Genomic DNA, 18,493 nt, shown 5'->3' with positions numbered 1-18,493 from the left:
ACACATTTAACACATGTAATTTCACAACCATTCATATTTACCAGTTTAATATTATGTTAATATAACATACGATATATGGGCAACTAAAGAAAAAATACATTTTTTTTTTTTTTTTAAATAAAGCTCCATACCAGCAAGGCATGGATTTTTAGAGCCATGTCAAACAGTGCCATCTCTTGAATTCCATATTCTGGCCAAATCTTATACACTCGCTGATTTTTTACAGCAATTCTGAACAGGTCACACCTACTGCAGCAGAGAGTCAATGACGGCTCCTGGCTTTGCCGAACGTTTTCTGTTTGGAGAGCAGAAAGGAAAGGGAAAAATAGCACCGTACGCACATTGTTACGCTGTCTAGGAAATACAAGGGCCAGCCACGTTTCGAGCCAAAACTACACAGTGTCACTTTTCCACAAACGTTTGTCAAAACCAACCAGCCAAAAATAACCAAGAAAATCCATGCTGAAATCTCCCCCAACAGAACACTACTTTCCATAAAAACAGTATACGCCCTGTTAATGTGTCAGAAGTTAAACTAAACCACAGAACACAGTAAAATAAAGCCAGAAGCAGGGAATGCAGCAAAAAGGCAGCAGAAAAATCCCCAGACAAGTCTTTCTGGACCAGATTTTACCACAGTAAAGAGATTTCAGCTTGGCTCTGTCACACTTGGCTCCAGCAAACTTTTAGCATTTTGTCTTCTCATTAAGCAAATGTTTGAAGACTTGCGGCCAGTTTGCACGCACAAACTGGAGCCTTCCCCTGGCTAAAACCCCCAACACAAACAGATACTCCAAAGTTCTTCACCTTCTACCCGTCTTGGGCCTGGATCTTCCTTTTGAAGTCCTCGGCCTCTCCAGCTTCATCAGAGATTGCCTCAAGCTTTCTTCAGTGTAAGCTAGGTAAACATGGGAAAGGTCCACCTCAAAGGGCTAAAACAAAAACACACCATAAAAATCAAACACACCCCCAAACCATCAGAATCATTTTATACACCGATCAACGGTACTTTTGTAACACTAGAAAGACTCGTCTCTTCAACAGGAAAAGAAAGTTGAAATTGGACAGTTTCCCTACACACATGCAGTTCAATACACGCCTATAAAGTCACTCACATCTTTTTCTTTTTTATCCAGGACAGGCGTCTGTTTCCTCATGTTGTTGCCTGTGTATGCAACACATTTCTTAAAGAAAGAAAGAAAGGTCTGTTAGTCAAGTCTACTGTGCACCATCAAACTGACTACAGCTTTACTGCTTTATTTCTGGGCTTGGTTAAACTCCTCAGCAGCTCGTGCTAACACTGGCTTGTACCCGAGCCAGTGGGCTAGCTTACCAGTTGCCATTCTCCAATGTCTTCGTTCCAGTGAACGTAGTTTTCAATCATTTCCTAGAAAGAAGTTAGAACAGCAAGTGTTATAGATTTGCTCAATATACACTCCAGATGCATCTTCCAGAACATCCCTAAAGGCCTGGACAAGCTGCTTAAGAACAGCTTGACCATTCCGAGTTGTTTTTATCAGGACAGCCATACCATGGCTCAAAAACCTCTACTTCCACTCTGAAGACTATAGAAGAGAAAAATACCACTTTCAAATTGCAGGCATTGGAGTGCCCACTAAAGCATGGGTTTCCCATTATGCCACTGACATCTGGATACCAATAAACACACATTGTAATATGGAAAAGGTGAAAGATTAAAGGAAATAGCTTCTATTTTCTTTTAAATAGCATGCGTCGTATTTAAGCTCATCATGAATTCTCTGAACATTGGGGTCACAAAGAAAACGAGAAGGGAAGAATTCCAAGTTCACCCTTACTTCTTTGCATTCCCATCAGACGTTAGCATGCACAACTTCAAAACCTCTTTTTTTTTTCTTCACTGTGCTTGAACAGCCCCAGAGGGCGGGCAAACGTTATTCACATCATTGTGCTGGTTTTGAAGCCAAACACACCCACTAACTCTGATCATCTTCCAGTTGAACTTCAAGCAGAAGTCCACCAGGTTGTCAAAAGCATCTTCTCCTACTTTAACATCGCCTGGTTCTGACAATCCAGATAATGGCACAAACACATGAATGCAACCAAGCTGCACCTGCTTGGCTGAGCCACAGCAAACGAAGACTCCCAGTAACACACACCAACCCATTTGTGCTACAACTTAACAGACAAGCACCAGTCAAGTTCACTGTGAATACCTCACCAAGAGAAAAAAGCCAACTCATTCCATTTGTGGGGCAGAATAAAAGCTAGAGGGCTCAGTGTGCATAGCACAATCCTAGGTCACAGGCTTAGGCTCTTTGTCTTTACCTGGTAGTCCTGAGGAATGAAGTTGTCTATGATAAGCATCTGAAGACGAAGCTCCCTGCTCAGCTGTCGAATATTCTCTAGTAATCCCTCAATCTCTCTCTGATGCTCTTGTTGCAAATCTGCCATCTGAAAACAAACCAGGCATCTGAGAGGCACCAGAGCTAGCTTAAAACATGGTAACAGCCTAAAAGAGAACAGTCTTCTGCCTATAGGAGGTTTTTGGGAAATAAAAGCAAACTCTGGTTGTAAGTATCAGAATGTTTATCTCTGAAGAATAAACCCTCTGAAACCTTCCAGCTCTGAGATGGCTGAAAAGAGCATTAAGTTCTCAGTTTCATAAAAACGAAACTGGCCGCCTGCCAATCCCAGCTCTGCATCAGCTAAGAGCAGATGAGGAGCGCACAGACAAGTTATATCCCTGGCAAGGTTTCAGGGAAAAGCTCTGATCCCAAAGAAATCCACTTTTCATGAAAGAGGAACTCTAGTTAGCAGCCAAAGGACACATTGATCCAGTGACTGAGGAAGAGAGACCAAGGGCAACAAGCAGAGGACAGCCAGCCAAGGGCAGAGGAGCACTTGGGCTGCTGCAAAGCAGGAGACTGGGTGGCCAGCAAACAACTTCTATTTTGTTTCAGAAATAACCAATGTTTTTCCTTGAAGTTCTGAATATCTCAGGCTCTCACACACACCCCCTCAGCCTGGTTTGGGGGAAAGCTCTACAACATGCCCCTGTGCAGCTCTGACACTGGACTTAATTAGATCTTTTTGAGTTACATGAGCCAAATGCACAGCACAGAGATGTTTCTAAACATACAGCACTTTTTCCAGTGCCACAAAGCTGATGGCTTACCCTTCCCAGCTACAGTCCCTCACATCCTCACAGGCTGAGGACTTCAGATACTAACCTCGGATTTTGCAGCCATAAGCATGGTCCAAACTTTCTTCAGCTTTTTGGTTTTCCCCTGTGCTTCTTCCTGAAGGCTGGTGTACTTCTCCTCGATGTCCAAGCGTTCTTGCTGTGTGCAAGATTTAGCACAGACATCCACACGTTAACATAATCAAAAAACTGTCGGCGCTAGCATGAACAAGAGGAGAAACCACTGGAACAAAACAAAGCACTTGCCAAGGGCACAGAGACCTGGTTTAGCCAGGCTGGCTCAGACCCACAGTGCTGGCACTGTCAACACGTGGCCTCCAAAGTGGTTAGCTTCTGCTGTGCTTTCAGAGCAGAGCCACATTTCACCCACGTGAGCAGTGCCAAGGCACACAGTGTGTGTACTGCCATGGCTGTTTTCTGACAGCTACAGCAAATAACCCCACCTCCTTCTCCTCAAGCTCCTTGCGAAGCTGTTCTGCTCTCTTCCTGCGTTCTTCCAGTTCCATATTTGATTCTTCTAGAAGCTTCTCTTGCTCCTCTGCTTTTGCCAGCAAGTCCACTCCTCCCACAATCACCTTCTTCTCCAATGCAGACAGTTTCTCTAAGAGGGACTGGTGCTCTTGCCTAGAGAGACAGGTAAGTGAGAAACTTTCTATCCTATAGTGCTCACAAGGCTGCAGGTCCAGCTCAGTTTCACAGCCCAGACAGCATTCACAGGGCTGGAAAAACTTGTCTTGCTGCCAAAGGTTTAAGCAGGGGTGAGGCAGTGCAAGCAAATGCAGGGAGTTCCCTGAGCTCCAGCTCCCATCACTTTCTCACAAACAAAACCAGGTCAGCAGAGAACTCTCTCCTCCTGCAAGTCCCCTCTGCGAGGGGCTGCAAGACACCAGAAATATTGCCAGGCTACCCAAGGCACTCCCCCACAAAGGCCCTGCCAGCACAGCGATGCCCAGAGGCAGAAAGGGAAGCGAATGAACAGAGATCAGGGCAGCTGAGACGCAAACCCAGAATGCTGGCTGGTGTTGGGGCAGCCTCTGACAGCAGGACTGTCCTATCTGCATGGGCCAGTGCGACCTCAGCAGCTTTTCAGCTCCAGAGTGGAGAAGCCCTACACCCAAAGTGACACGCGCGTGACAGCGTGCTGCAGGAACCTGGCTTGCTACACAGCTACTGCCCGTCCACCAAGCAGAGCAGGACTACTGCTGCTCTTCACATATATCCAGGGTTTGGAGGATTCATTTATGTTTCTAGGCTACCTTGCCCAACTAGATAAGAGAAGAAAGAAGTGGCAAAAGGATAAAATTTGTCTTTTCCATCTGCTTTAAACTTTGAAAGCAGAGTAAGCTCCTCTTCCACTTTAATAGCAAGAGCTGATGTTTAGTTTACACAAAGTTTGACAGGCACGTTGCCATGCATCTTCAGATATCCATAACTGAGTTGTAGATTAAGGAAGAAAAAACCCACGCGACCACACAAACTGATCACAGCAGGGTACTCACTGAGCTTTAAGCAAGTCTTTTTCTCTCTTCTCCAGTTCAGCTCTGGCTTTATTTCTTTCTTCTTCTTCCATATCAAGTTTCGTTTCAAGAGCTTTTCTCTCCTCTTCAATCTTGGCTTGCATCTCTACCATCTTATCAGGGGAAACTTTCTTCTTGCCTTCGGAAGAGATAGGGAAAACAAATTAGTTTACAGAAAAACAAGACAGCCTCTGTATCACAGCAGTTTTTCCAGGTTCAATACTTGCATTTAACAAAAATTAATCTAATTAGATGTCAGCTCCGAGCTGGGCACAACTGAGTCTTTCAAATCCCATGTTAACATTGACCAGCTGTCACCAGTTCCTACAGAGAAAGAACACTATATAACTAACACTATAACATAATGCTCCCAAAACAGAAAAAATACACAAAGAACACCTGGAGAAGGAACACTAAAGAGAAGTCTGAGCTGCAAACTCAGATGTTCTAACTCTGTAGATTAGTCTCCTGTTTTCCTTCATTTGGCTGCCTTGACCTACAGCTACAAGAGCTAGACTACCAGGAGTTACATACTCAAATTTCAGATTAGCATCCCCACCACACCCCATGTTCATTGTCCTCCTTATGGGCAACTGCAAAGTCAGCACACAGATATTTTAAGAACACACTACTGTAAAAATGCAGAGACTAGGGAAACTCAGCACAGCCCTACCAAAAAACAGGCAATTGAAGAAACTTTTGATGGGATTCAACCTATGTAACAGTGACTACTCACAGATTTGAAAGTACTGAGGTTTGCAGTGACTTATCTTATCAAATTGTGTCTTTACAGCATAACTACTACTACAACAAACCAGGTGCATTTCATAAAGGGTTACAGAGGAGGTGGCCAGAGCAACACATGGAACCTATTGGCCTGAAGGGCTGGTCCCAGGCACCTGTGATTTTGAACCAAAGCGTGAGGCTGCTGCTCTTGGAATTCACTCTTCCAGTCCTGAGTCAACTTGCACTGCAATACCACGAGTGCCTAATGCAGATCCGAGATATCCTTGGGGGTTATTTGGAGCAAGAGAGCCCAACCTACGTGCATCTCCTCAAATCCACAGGTCTCTCACAAGTCCTAAATCTCCCTTTATTCGCTACAAGAGAATCCTTCATTTTTTTGTTTTGCGCTTCTCTAGACATGAAAAGAAAAAAACAAACCTGTAGAAACTAACAGAAGTCATCGACTGTTTTCATAGTGACATAATGCATATGGTCAGAACATGCTCAAGAAAGTTGTTGTTCAATAAAAGCCTTCCCTTCCCTCCAGTCTTCACAGCATTCAGCTTTATTTATATACATATACCACCTCCAGCAGACAGACAAAATGCACTGTATTTGTAAACATGCATGCACACATGAACATATCTGTATGCATGTGTGTTCATGCACACAAGAGAACATAATTAGGTTTGTGCCAAGGTAAGGATTTCAGCACTACAGCAAACAGTGTCTTGATTTCCATCTGCTAAACTTCAGAATCAGATAATAAGCACTTATTTCTGGACCTGTGGTGAAAAATATCTCTGATTAGTCTGAGTAAGAAGCCTTCTGAAAGTGCTATACAGAGAGATAAGCCAGATAAAGGCTTCTTACTGTTAGTACACAGCCTCATGTATTCTCAGTTTAGGACAAAAAGGTGAACTAAACCAACTTGTAAGGTGCTTTCACAAGCTCTGCAATTGTATTATAAGGAGGCAGAAATAAATTACACCAACCTGCTTGGTCTTGCAGTAAGAGGAAGTAGAAAGCAAATCAGAGGGGCAGCATATGCACAAAAAGAGGAGAAAAGAAAATATATTACTGCTTTGATCATTTTGGACAAAGACCATCAGCATCAGAAGAAGCATTAACTTTCATATGCACGTTGCTAGAGTAGAAAACACAGGATAAACATCACTAAAAAACTCCATCAGAGCACACATTAATGCATCATAATGTTATGCTAAAGCAGATAAAGTGTCTGTATTTGAGTGCTTTGCATATCCAGGATAATTTTCAGCTCACTCTTGCATTCTTCTGCCCGTTCAACGCAATGCAGAATCTGAACGTAACGTTATGAGCCTGCCGCAAAGATCATGCCCTAAGAAACAACTCAAGAGGGTGGATTTCTTCTTCAGCAAGAGACTCAGTGCCTCCCCAGCCCCGCTCCAGACAGCCAATTCTGTTGTTACCTGTAAAACATTGGCATACAGAAGACTCCTCCTAAGTTTTAGCCAGGTTTCCGAGCCAATTCTTTGCAAGATACATGACAGTTGCACATAGGGAGTCTCAGCACAGTATTTCTCCATTTAATTACACAGGGTATTAGTAGGTTAATTTGCAGTAACTGATGCTTCCATAGAGGTATAGAGCCAGTTTTGGTTATTCAAGCAAGAGCAGCAGAAAAGGCAGGACAGGAAAGGGACGATGAAAGACATCACATGCAGAAGGGCCACGCTTGAGGACAGTTAATATCCCAAACCGCAGAGCCACACTTATCCTAATCACCAAAAGCCCAGTGCAACTTCCACAACAGAGCTGTCTCCAGACTTGCAGGAGATGGACACCCCCTGCCGTATCAGCAGTTTGCTATTAACTGTCCTCCTCCAAATAAAACATTCAGGTTTCAAGCAAGCTTTGAGAGCAAGTTTGAAGCAAGCAGGTTCCAAGCCTACCATCGTATGACCCACCAAAGGTCTCTCTTGGCTTGTGACCCTTCTTAACCTGCTACCATGCTTTCTCTGAGCTGATGCTTTCCACTAACTGGTATAAATTTGATTGAAGTGTAACTATATAGCAATACCTCCCAGAGAGGAGAGTAAACTGGGTCTATGCAGGATAATCACAACAGTGGGTGAAGTCCTACAAGCCAAGTTCTGAGAATGTGATTTATTTCTTCAGTCATTACCAACTGACTGTAGGGTTTTTCAAGGTACATAGCCCTTTCTCTGACCAGGAGCAGACCAGACTTTCCTCACTGCTAGACCAAAATCTAGACCACTTGTTCCCCTGAACTAAGTCCCACAGTGATCAAGAACTTAGTGTCATGGGGTAGTCAAACCCCAACCATCACCAAGCATTTTTTTAAATTTATCTGCCAAAATAAAGCAAATCAACCAAGCATTACCAGGTTTTCTTTGCAAGCATAAGCTCGTGTTGCTTGATTGTTGACCGCTCCATTCATTCTCCAAAACTATTTTTGTGAAGGCAGAGTCCGGTATAACACAGCGCAACCCATTTCACCTGTCTAGCTTTTTATGAACTCATACTGTAACAATTCTCATCAAAAAAGTTAGCTCAGACTTTTTCCTGCTATTTTAGAGGGCGTGTGTAACACAGAAGTTGCAAACTGGTTTTTTTTAACCTATTATTTCTCAGTTGTCTTTCAGCCTTGTTCAAGCAGCACCCTAAATTGCTTCCTGTTCTCACACAGCTGGCTAACAAAGTGGACACTGAACAACTGTTTCAAGCATGGAAGCAGCAAAGGAAAGGCATGCTTTAGCAGAGTTAAAAGTTCAGGTTTATCTTTCCAAGAGGCATAGCAGGGAAGAGTGCAGCGTTGCAAAATGGGGTGCACAGATTATGGAAAGGCCAAAGCTTAAAGGACTTAAGAGCTCCCACTCACTAGTGAAGGACTTATCCAGAGGTTTCTCTATGACAGAGCATGTGGAGTCTGAACTACTGCTGCTGCTACTGCCTGGAAAACAGAAATGCGTCCCACAGAAAAACCCAGAGAGGAAGAAACATGCAGATGGGAAGTTAGTTCTAAAGGAAAGAAACCCAGAAGGGTCAGCAACCTAGTTCAAAAAGGCACAAGTTCCCATCAGGAAGCATTTGCTAGGATCCCTCCCAGACTCAGCTCACAAAGCCACCGATCCCCAGCACAAAATAGCATGCTCAGAAAGACACTCCAGTTAAAACCCATCTTCACCAGCCTACAGCTTAAAACAACATGCCAAGGCAGCTTCTGTTTCAAGCAACAACGGCACAGAAAACCAAATCACAGTGGAGAAGGCTGTGGATATCTGCAGTAGCAGAGGATTCAGTGACCAGGAGTCCTTTCCAGTCTTACGTACATGGCAACGTGCTCTTTTCCCTCTAGAAGCCAGACTCAGCTTACACAGAGACAGTTACTGTGTGTACTCCTGCTGATCAGCACCCTGACTTAAGGAACTTAGAGTAGCTTGTTTGGCAGTTGAGTAAGTCAGTTATTTGCCCTCTACTCCTTTCAAACAGGATTTTGAAGGTGGTCTCCTCTTGGGAGGAGATTTGAGCATGACTTGGTTCTTGATGGAGACAGTGGTCAATCAATCTGCTTCTAGAAATTACTAGAAGGTGAAAAACAAAGTAAAAGTTGTTACAGCTATCACCAGGTATGACAAAGGTAATGACAAAGGTAATTTACGACTCTACTTGGATAGATACCAAAATAGAGAGTGTGCATGTAAAGCAGGAATGCTTTAACAGGAATTTTTTTTAACAGATGCGGTTGCTTCAGGACAGGAGGGGAGTTTGAACGTCAAAATTAGTTTACTACACAAACTGGAAGTTGAGGTGTAGCGCTGTGCTTGACTTCTCTACTCCCCATGAAGAAACATCAGAGAAGTTCTAGGGGCACAGCAAGCTCCCAGGAAGCCACAGCATCCCATGGTACACAGTCACCTGCAGTTCTAGGTTCAGCAACATCTCTTGGGATTTAGATGTTAAACAGTAGTTTAACACTGATGTAGGACAAAGCAAACTTCACCACAGGACTTCCAGAGTGCTCCTGAACAAGGGGTGTGCAGCTCCCATTCAGCTTTTCAGCTCGCACAAAGACACCTAAAGGTCAAGTTTTTCCTCTGTCAATGTAAAATAGGACACCAGAAGAGTCAGTTACTGAACATCCATAAGACGGAGGAATCCTTTGCCTGAACCACAGCCGAAATTCCCCTCCAACCATTCCCATGGTTATAAAAACCACATCTGCCTACTATTGATCTTTGGTGCCTTCTTCCTCCCACCTCTGTGAGCAGGGGAAGTTCCACACCACCAGTCACAAGCCATACACAGCCACCTCACGGCAACCAGAGCGCCACCACAAAAGAGGGTGTTACCACAAGCACAACTACCCAAGTGGAAGCAGATACTACACAGGTTCAGAGCTGTCCATCTAGGGAGACCGCATCAAATAGCTTCATTTCTAGGAGAGGCATGATAATTGCAGCGGCAGTAGGGCAGCTCTACAACTCCACTTTTCCCCACCTGGCTCTGGCTACAGTTTCTGACACCAGTTCCTGGATAAGAGGAGGTTGGTGGCACTGACAGGAATCTCTACTGCCTTACCCCGCCGTTTCTTCCGCTTCTCCCCATCCTCTCCAACCTCTCCATCGTCATCTTCATCCTCCTCTTCAGAATCACTGGTCTCGGAACCAGATATCTCTTCCCCTAGAAGAGAAGAGTGTGCTTTTTGATGTGCTTTCCTTCACCTCTTACCAGCTCGCTACTGTGACAGCAGTATTTGTCCAAGCCCAGCAGTGTCCCACATCAGCTTATGAGCACCTGCACAAGTCATTCACTGCTGAGCAGACAGACAGCTTGCCATGGCTCAGGAAATTAAGAAAAATCAACATAAGCAATTTAATGCTGTGAAGTCAGTGTGTATATGTTGAAGCTCAAGTGGGTGCTTCTCATGGGAAATAAAGCATCCTTGCACTGCTGAAGCATTAAGCTAGAAAGTTTTCCTTGCAGGATCTCCCCATACCTTCTCTTCCATCTCAGATGGAGTAGAAAATGGTCAGATGAACAAAGTTCATACAGATTTGCTACTTAATCAGACACCTGTATAGCTGAAGCTAAGTGAGAAAAATGTCCAGTTTCACAAATGTTTACCATTGCTGCCACTGCAGACATGATGCTCAGATATTTCAGGCTGAGTTTGGAAATCAAACTGGATAGAATCCAACATTTAACATCCTGGTCCCCCAGTAATATTAGCAAACATAAGGCTGTTCTGTAGCATAGCATCTAAGAAGCCACCCTCAGCCCACCAGGGATGAAACAGCTACAGCCAGCTCCCAACCCTTGAAGAAGGAGTTACTGAACATTCCCTGCTTCTCCTGAACAGGCAGACTCCAAACAGCAAGCCACGCTGGAGTTACTGCTCCAGCTGTTCTGTGCTGTGAGCATCTCTCTAGAGAGAGATGATGTGCCAAGGTCACTGTTTAGTAAGCATCCCTCTGGCAGAGTCCTTCCGTGTTGATGGACTAATAGTGTCACAAGGCCATGAAGTTACAGGGCTTAAAGGAGCTTCATGTTTCTCTACACACTGTTTGAAAAGCAGCCCCAGTTCCAGCTCCACAAACTTGGTTTGGTTTTCTCCAGAAAAATGCATTCCTCCTCCTCAAACAGTGAGCACATCTGATCTTTTGTTACAGTGCCTTTTAATTCCCCACACCATGCCCAGAGCCCACCAGCTCAGCCCGGGCACGCTCAGCTCAGCCCAGACGCCACCACTTACCCTGGTGCCAAGTGCCACCTAGTGGGCAAAGCCGGGCTGCCCCCCAGCCCACCCGACACCCTCTGGAATCAAATGGGTCAAACAGAACCAGGACGCTGGCCTGTACCAGCTCCCAAACTCGTGTGACATCTTCAAACAGCAAAGAACGTTCACCCTCAAACAGAACAAACATTAGTACGGAGAGAAGCACCAGGAGGAAGGAGAATCTCACCTTCTTCCAGTTTTTCTTAAGCTCTTCAATTTCTTTTTGAAACTGGCGGAGCAAAGCGTCCTTGGGATCTTCGTTAATCCTGGCCTTGTTCTTTATGTTCTTGGCTCGGTTGGCATACCTGAGAGTGCTGATCGTCTCATCGTAGTTGTAGTCTGCAGGTCCGATGTTTGCACACTGGGACACACGAAGACCCAGTTACCAGAGGACAGTGTCAGAGCCCAGAACAAATAATTTCACAGCAACCCATCCCCACCTCTGCCAATCTCACAGTGCTACTCTTTCCCAAGATTCCCTGCTGCTTCTACACCAAAGCTGCTTTTGGTTACCCAAGCACAGCTTCCACTTGATCTTATGCACATGTGTACGTTGGCACTGTGCTCAGAACCTCACCCGTACGGAAGCAAAGAGAAAAGATGGGAAAAGATGCACATAAAAGGTTCTCTAAGCTGCAAACAGCTCTGAAATAAAGAAGTGCCAGGTTGTTCTCATGGCAAAGTCACTATGCTATCCCTGTAAAACGCAGCTCGATCGCTGGCACTGGAAAGGGCATCTCTCAGCTTACCATCATGGTTTTGGAGTTGCCCCCCAGAGAATCCTGAAGGAGCCGTGTAAGTTTGGAGTTACGGTAGGGCACGTGGGTGCTCTTGCCATCCACCAGTGCAGAGATAACGTTCCCCAGTGTGGAAAGAGAGAGGTTGATCTTCGTAGCTTCCTTCAGTCGCTGCCCCGTGGCTCCAGTTTTCGCCTGTCTTTCAGAACCCTGGAAAGGGAAGCAGGAGTTACAACAGATGCTCTAATACACCTCCTTCCTCCTAAAAGGATCAACTACACCTGGAGTCTTGCTAGCAGCCATGTCACTAACCACCTCATCTGTTATTAGAGAATCTGGCTAAGTACCTCAGACATTGTTAGAGACAAGTCAAACAGGTCTTAACTGAAGCTTTCAATGTCAGCAAATACTGGACTGCTCAAAGTAATATAGCTGGGAAAATAGAGATTTTTGTCTCCATGCACAAAAATTTCCTGAGAGGAAAGTCAGGAGTTACAAGGCACCTCAGCTGGAGCTGCTAAGCACCATCTCCAGCCTTTCCAATCAGGATCAAGGGAGAAAGGCAACACTGAAATTGTTTTAAGGTTTCATAGAGCAACCTGAACATACATCGTGTAAATAAAGTTAACATGCAGACACTGAGTACTTTTAGTCTCCCCTTTCCTGCATCTTCTCCAAGGAAAGATGCTCCAGTGTAAAGTTTGGGCTAAAGACATTTTCACCAGCACAATTGCATTGGTTCAAAGCGAGTGACAGAGGGAACCCGCAAGTCATGAAGTGCATAGTCACACCCTTAAAAAAAACAAAACAGCAAAACCCAACCTCTTGCAAAGACTCAGTTCTGCTGTCCAGAGAGCTCTTTCCAGTGTAATTTATCCATTTAATGATTAATTTATGGAAGCAAGAGAGCTCTTCTACTGGCTTTAGCTACACTAAAGGCTCTTCCCAGTACGCCTCTGATTTAGGGTCCCAAGTGAATACTTCCTTCGCAAAAGTCAAGTGTCAGACAGAAGCCTGGGCTCTAGCTGTGAAAGCAGGGAATGTGCCCTTTACTGTGCCCTCAGCAGTGCACACATGAGCAGTAATGCCCACCACATGCTGGGGCAGACCCAGCAGGTCCTACTTACAGCGAGATCGACGAGATGCAGTTTGCCCATGCGCACGTGCATGTTTCCATCAACCCCCTTCTCACTGCACTCAATAGTGATGGTGAAGATGGCATGCGAACGAGAGCTGTGCTCGTTCATGTTGGTGGCACCAACAGAACCTTTTAACAGAGAGAAAAACAACGTCGTCTTCAGAAAGAATCACATGCTCCTGTAATGCTCTTCCTACTCTCAAAGAAGCCTTATCCCACCTCTTTAGCCAACCCTGTTTTCCAGAAGATGGAAGAGGGATGCTCAGACCCAGCAGCACCTGTACTCTTGGGCAGTGAAGCTGCAGCACATCTCCAGTCTGGACTAGCAGAAGTGTTACAGCCTGCTGTAGCTCTAAGCCAACCACAGACTCCCATCCCAAGAGCAGCAGTAGTTCTCATCTATTATTTAAGGCTACAAAAAATCAGTAGCCTAAGGCATTCACAGCTGATCCCTGAAAACAGCTGTCTTTTGAGAAATAAGAACACAGCAATCCATGCCAAGAGCAACAGTAGTCAGAGCTTTAGGTCATAAAAGGATCCAAGCTTAACTAAGACGTCTTCCAGAAAATCCTCCCACCCACAGCGCAGGGCTAGTTGTTCATCCTGATCAGAACTGAAGAAGGAAAAGGACCAAGACACACACCAGAGGTTCTGACAACGCTGACTGCCCTCATTGCATCCTCCCCTTCGCTCTTTCCCCCCCTGGCACTGGCTGATGTGGGAGGCACAGACTTCTTTATCGGCCCCTGCATGAAAGAGGTTCGGGAGGCACTAACTTTTTTGTTCTGCTCAGCTGAACAATCTTTCCAGCATTAGGACCAGGATCTCTCACTGTGGTCTCATAACCAGACTTCTGATCTGAGCTATAAACCTGCCCACAGCAAGGCTACGTACGGTTCTTGTGGCCCAGAGTCATGATTCTGTCCATATCATCTGCATTGTTTACGACATAAGCTGAAAGGTCTTTGATATAAACTCCCACATCAGGTCTCTCTTTAACCTAAGAGAGAAACAGTTTAGGCTGAGCATCCTCAGGAGATCCCCGACAGCAAATGTCAGTGGTACTGTAACAGTACAGTGATTTACTCCTCCAGGTTTGGTTTGCACATAAAACACTCCAACACTCAGAATCGAAGCAGCTAAGGAATAAATATTCATGCAGAACAATATTCCACCAGTTTCCCCAGTGGCAAATGGTGACTTCAAGTCTCAGTCTCCAATTCCTAGAAAGACTGCTGAGGGGCCTTTGGGGTAGAACTGTGGGCACAAAACCAACTCAGAACAGCCAGTTCTCACTACACAACTGACCAAGTGGAAAAGATTCAGAGAAGTCAGAAGGAATATCCAGCTATCCTATCTTAAAGAAAATAGCCCAACATCCCACTTCTCTTCAAGTGCTTCTTGGTCTTTAAATATAGTATTGCTCACCAATTCAAAACAAACACCACATTCAGAACAGCAAGCTCACCTCTAATCTCTGTGTCTGGTCTTTTCCTAGCAGGTCCCGCACTTCTTCATTGTAAATTTCCAGGTAAGACACACGAACCAAAAACCTGAAGACAAGCAGGTGGGGAGCTGTCTTAGCAAGACATTTGCTGCAGTCCAACACACACAATCACAGAGCGCAAAGAGAAGGCAGTGATGCACCAACACAATCCTGCCACCCCATCGAGAACTGCCTAAGCAGAAGCCTTTCAGCTAGGGGCAGAGGTAGTTTCAGTTGCCATTGTCAAGGTCAGGCTCCTACTACAGACAGACACGCAAAAGACAGCAGCAGTGAAGAAAAGCTTTTTACCTTGTATCCCCCTCTGCCTTGGCAATGTGACCAAATATATGGGCAAAGGAGTTGGGAATGATGCCTCTAAGCTCAGGAACTGCCCGGACCCCTTCCATGGTGAAAGTTTTGCCTGTTCCAGTCTGCCCATATGCAAAATAGTACCTGAAGGATAAGAAGATACATGAACAAACTCCAGGAAGTTGCCAACTGTGGTTTTACTTCATCTCCTCTTAGCCTGATAGCACTAAACACTTCTATTTTTATGGAGTTGAAATTTTCCACCCACTCCAGTAGATACTGTACAAAGCCAGGAGCACAGAAAGGCTGAAAAACCACAGCGAGCAGGGCTGAGACACTGGTTTTTATCCAGCCTGCAAGATATCTAAGAAAAGTCAGCTTGTTTTAACTGTGCAGAGTGATTAAAGTACGGCGTGCCAGCACGCTTACGTCTCACACAAATAATTAAGGCAAGCCCAATTAATAATATGGTCAATTAGAGGAAGATCATTATACACACCAGCTGCAAAAGCAGCTACTGCTAGCACGCTACACCACAGCAGAAACAGTGTGAGGCTTCTACAACACAGGCCACAGCACATGCCCCGTTCTGAGCCTGCAGATGCAGCTACAATTCGGACTGGATAATCAGCCTGCACAGGAAGACGTCCAGAAAAACTACTGAGATCCCAGACTCTAGTACTCCAGAAATATACTGGTTCTTAGGTTTAGCCCAGCTGCTGAAAAATCAAGTTTCAAGTGTCAAGACACTGACACTACAGTTTGGAAAAGCTGAATTTTTCATCAGCTGAAACATGGGTGTGTTAGCCCAGGAGCTTATTAGGCATTTTACAAACCTTTAAAAAACTTTGTAATCAGTTGTTGTTTACAGCACATTGTTATGGAAAGCAGTGATTTGCTCCCTTACTAGCATCTGCTTTCCTTTACATAACACATTTACATGCATGACAGACACACACACAAATCATGGTCATACTCTTCCCAGCTCTAGGAAGCAGAAGGTCACCTGTGGGGCAGGGCAGGTGTGTTTCACTAGTCATCTTAGTTCAAAATAGCAAAGCTCAGAGGAGAAAATGCAGCAGTTATAGGCACAAGCCTGGTATGCATACCTAGTTACTGCAGGACCATGGCAGCTGCCTGGTTACTGAAATTGTACAGCGACGGGCCGCCGAGAATTCTGATAATGAGATAAAGTGCATAGCTTTTGCAAACAGAAGATGCAAAATAAAAAAAATACAGCTAACTGACCTCAGCTGAGCCTTGTTCATCGCCCATCTCCCACTGTTAATGATCACAGTAGGTAGAACCAGTGGTACTCAGAACAGCAAGTACCTTCAGGCTATTTTAAGTCAAATACAGGGCCTATACCCCTGGTAAGATGAAACTCCCTTAAATAAGATCAGGTGAAGCTCTAATAACACCAAGAACACGAGAGGGGGGATCCTTGACTTAAAACAAGGACTTACCATTGTATCCTTCTAGGACAGAGTCAATAATAGGTCTTGCAGTTAAGTTATAGACATCCAGCTGTTTACTCTCTGGCCCAAACACGGTGTCAAATGTGAATGTCTTGGGAGGCTCGTGGATGAGTCTGTTTTATGAACAGTTATAGTTCCTCTCATTTCATCTACGTTGACTGCCATTTTGTAGCCCGTAGCTTTCTCTCGCTCATTAAGAGGCCTGCATCGAACAACCACCTTGACATTGTCGCAGCTCTCTGGTTTGTCCAGCTTCTCGGGCTTGTTGATCTATAATTATTAAAAAAGCAAGAGAGTTACACAGGCTGTAGCACTACTGTTAACACACCTGTGCGTTTAAACACAAACGCTGTTGAATCGACTCAAGGAGATGGATATATCCCCACAGGATGGTGAACTTGGGATTTAAAACCAGAATTGGTTTATAGTTAAAGTGAGAGAATAACGTACACTTATTAGTCAATGCAATCATCTTCTGTTTGCCAAGATGGAAACCAATTGAGTAAAACTTGAAAATTTCATAAAATGCTTTGGGTGGAAGGGACCTCAAAGACCATCTAGTTCCAACCCCCCTGCCATGGGCAGGGAAATCCTCCACTACACCAGGCTGCCCAAAGCCTCATATTCAACATCACCTCTGGATTCCTTGAAGAACCAGTTTCACACTTGCAAACAACCTGCCAGCAGTTTGCTGGAAGCAGGTGCAGTTATGCTGTTATTTACACCAACACTGACCCTGCCCTCTCACTGGGGCACACCAGTCTCAAACCTTACAGGTGACATAAGCTGACACCAGCAAGCACCAGCTGAAGGAAACTAAAGCCACAAGCTTCAGCGTACTTGCTGAATTTTTAACCATTTAGAAAACCCAAACGCTGGATTGTAAAACTTTGCAAACCTTTTGTTTCACCGAGTAGTTACAAATACAAATTTTGAAGCACCGCTGATTAACTCGATGTCACACGCTTCTCCTAATTAAGCAAATCTAAACCCCATTTGATCCAGTAAAGCCCAAGACACCGCCCTTGATGCTGGGTGCTGCAGCTATCTCGGATGTCAACAAGAACGAATCCCGTTTCCAAGAGCCTCTTCCCCAGCTGCCTGGATTCCTCTCGGGCCTCAGCAGAAGCAGCTCCTGCTGCTCCGGGGGAAGCAGCGAGCGGGTCAGCCTGCCCCCCCGGTGGCGGAGGGATCCCGCACTGCCGTTCCCCGCCGGAGCCGGTTCTCAGACGGGCTGCAGAACGCGGGAGGCGCGCTGAGCCGCACCCCGCGGCACTGGCACGCACGGCTGGACGCGGCCCCCGCCGGAGCCCCGCGCTGAGCGGACACCCCGAGCCCTCCCGCGGCCCGCACCCGGGGCCCCGCGGCCGCACCACCGGCGGCTGGGGAGCAGCGCGATGCCCTCCCGTGAGGCGCGGCCCGCCCTCCCCTCGCCTCACCCGCAGCCCCGGCCCCGCTCCGCCTGACAGGGCGGCACACGCCGCCGCGATTGCCCCTCCGGGGCGCAGGCGGCTCCCGCGCCGAGACGGGAGCGGAGGCCGCGGGGCCTGCGAACCCCCCGCGACGGGCGCCGCGGCTCCTGTCAGCGGCGGGCCGAGGAGCGCAGGAGCCGGGCAGCACCGGGGCCGGCCGCGCCGCGCCCCCGAGCCCCGCGGCAGCTGCGGACCCGGCGCGGCGGGGCTCACCGGCATGGCGGCGGCGCGCGGGCAGGGAGCGGCGCCGGACGCGGAGCGGCCGCCGGGCGGCACAGCGGAACAATGACAGCACCGCGCCTGCGCCCGCCCCGAGCCGCCCCGGCTCGCAGCCAATCCCCGCGCGCTGCGGAGGCCGCGCAGCCAATCACTGGAGTGGGGAAGGAGGGGCCTGGCGGCCGCGAGGGGCTGGCCGGGCCTCAGCCAATCATGGGGGCGGAGCGTTAGGGGCGGGCGGGGCGTCGCGTCGCCATGGGAACGGTGGGGCGCGCGGGTGGGGCCGGTCCGCCGCGATGGCGGCGGGCGGCTCTGCCCGGGACCTCGGTGCGGACAGAGCTCCCGAGGGGCTCCGGTACCGACAGCCACCGTGGGGCTGATGAGGCTCTGGGTATCCTGACCAGGGCTCCGGGGCTTTGGCAGGGCTGCAGAGCTGACCGGGCTGCAG

The 18,493-nt window shown here is 46.8% G+C and overlaps 1 protein-coding gene across 1 annotated transcript; it reads right to left on the bottom strand.

Annotated features, from left to right (window-relative positions):
- Positions 1-803: 803 nt before the first annotated feature.
- On the bottom strand, positions 804-18,048 carry KIF3A (kinesin family member 3A). Its single transcript, XM_086621806.1, has 18 exons — positions 18,043-18,048; positions 16,511-16,627; positions 15,459-15,511; positions 14,880-15,023; positions 14,553-14,637; positions 13,979-14,084; positions 13,074-13,213; positions 11,959-12,156; positions 11,444-11,570; positions 10,012-10,113; positions 8,312-8,383; positions 4,731-4,840; positions 3,628-3,921; positions 3,213-3,323; positions 2,308-2,433; positions 1,334-1,387; positions 1,116-1,184; positions 804-932 (listed from the first exon to the last, which is right to left on the bottom strand). The coding sequence occupies exons 1-18, from the start codon at positions 18,046-18,048 to the stop codon at positions 804-806; spliced, it is 2,043 nt and encodes a 680-aa protein (XP_086477932.1).
- Positions 18,049-18,493: the final 445 nt, after the last annotated feature.

This window comes from Tauraco erythrolophus, chromosome 16 (genome assembly GCF_009769465.1).
Source record: "Tauraco erythrolophus isolate bTauEry1 chromosome 16, bTauEry1.pri, whole genome shotgun sequence".
NCBI lineage: Eukaryota > Metazoa > Chordata > Aves > Musophagiformes > Musophagidae > Tauraco > Tauraco erythrolophus.
Note: the sequence above shows the minus strand (reverse complement) of the source record. Positions and strands in the feature narration are given on the sequence as shown.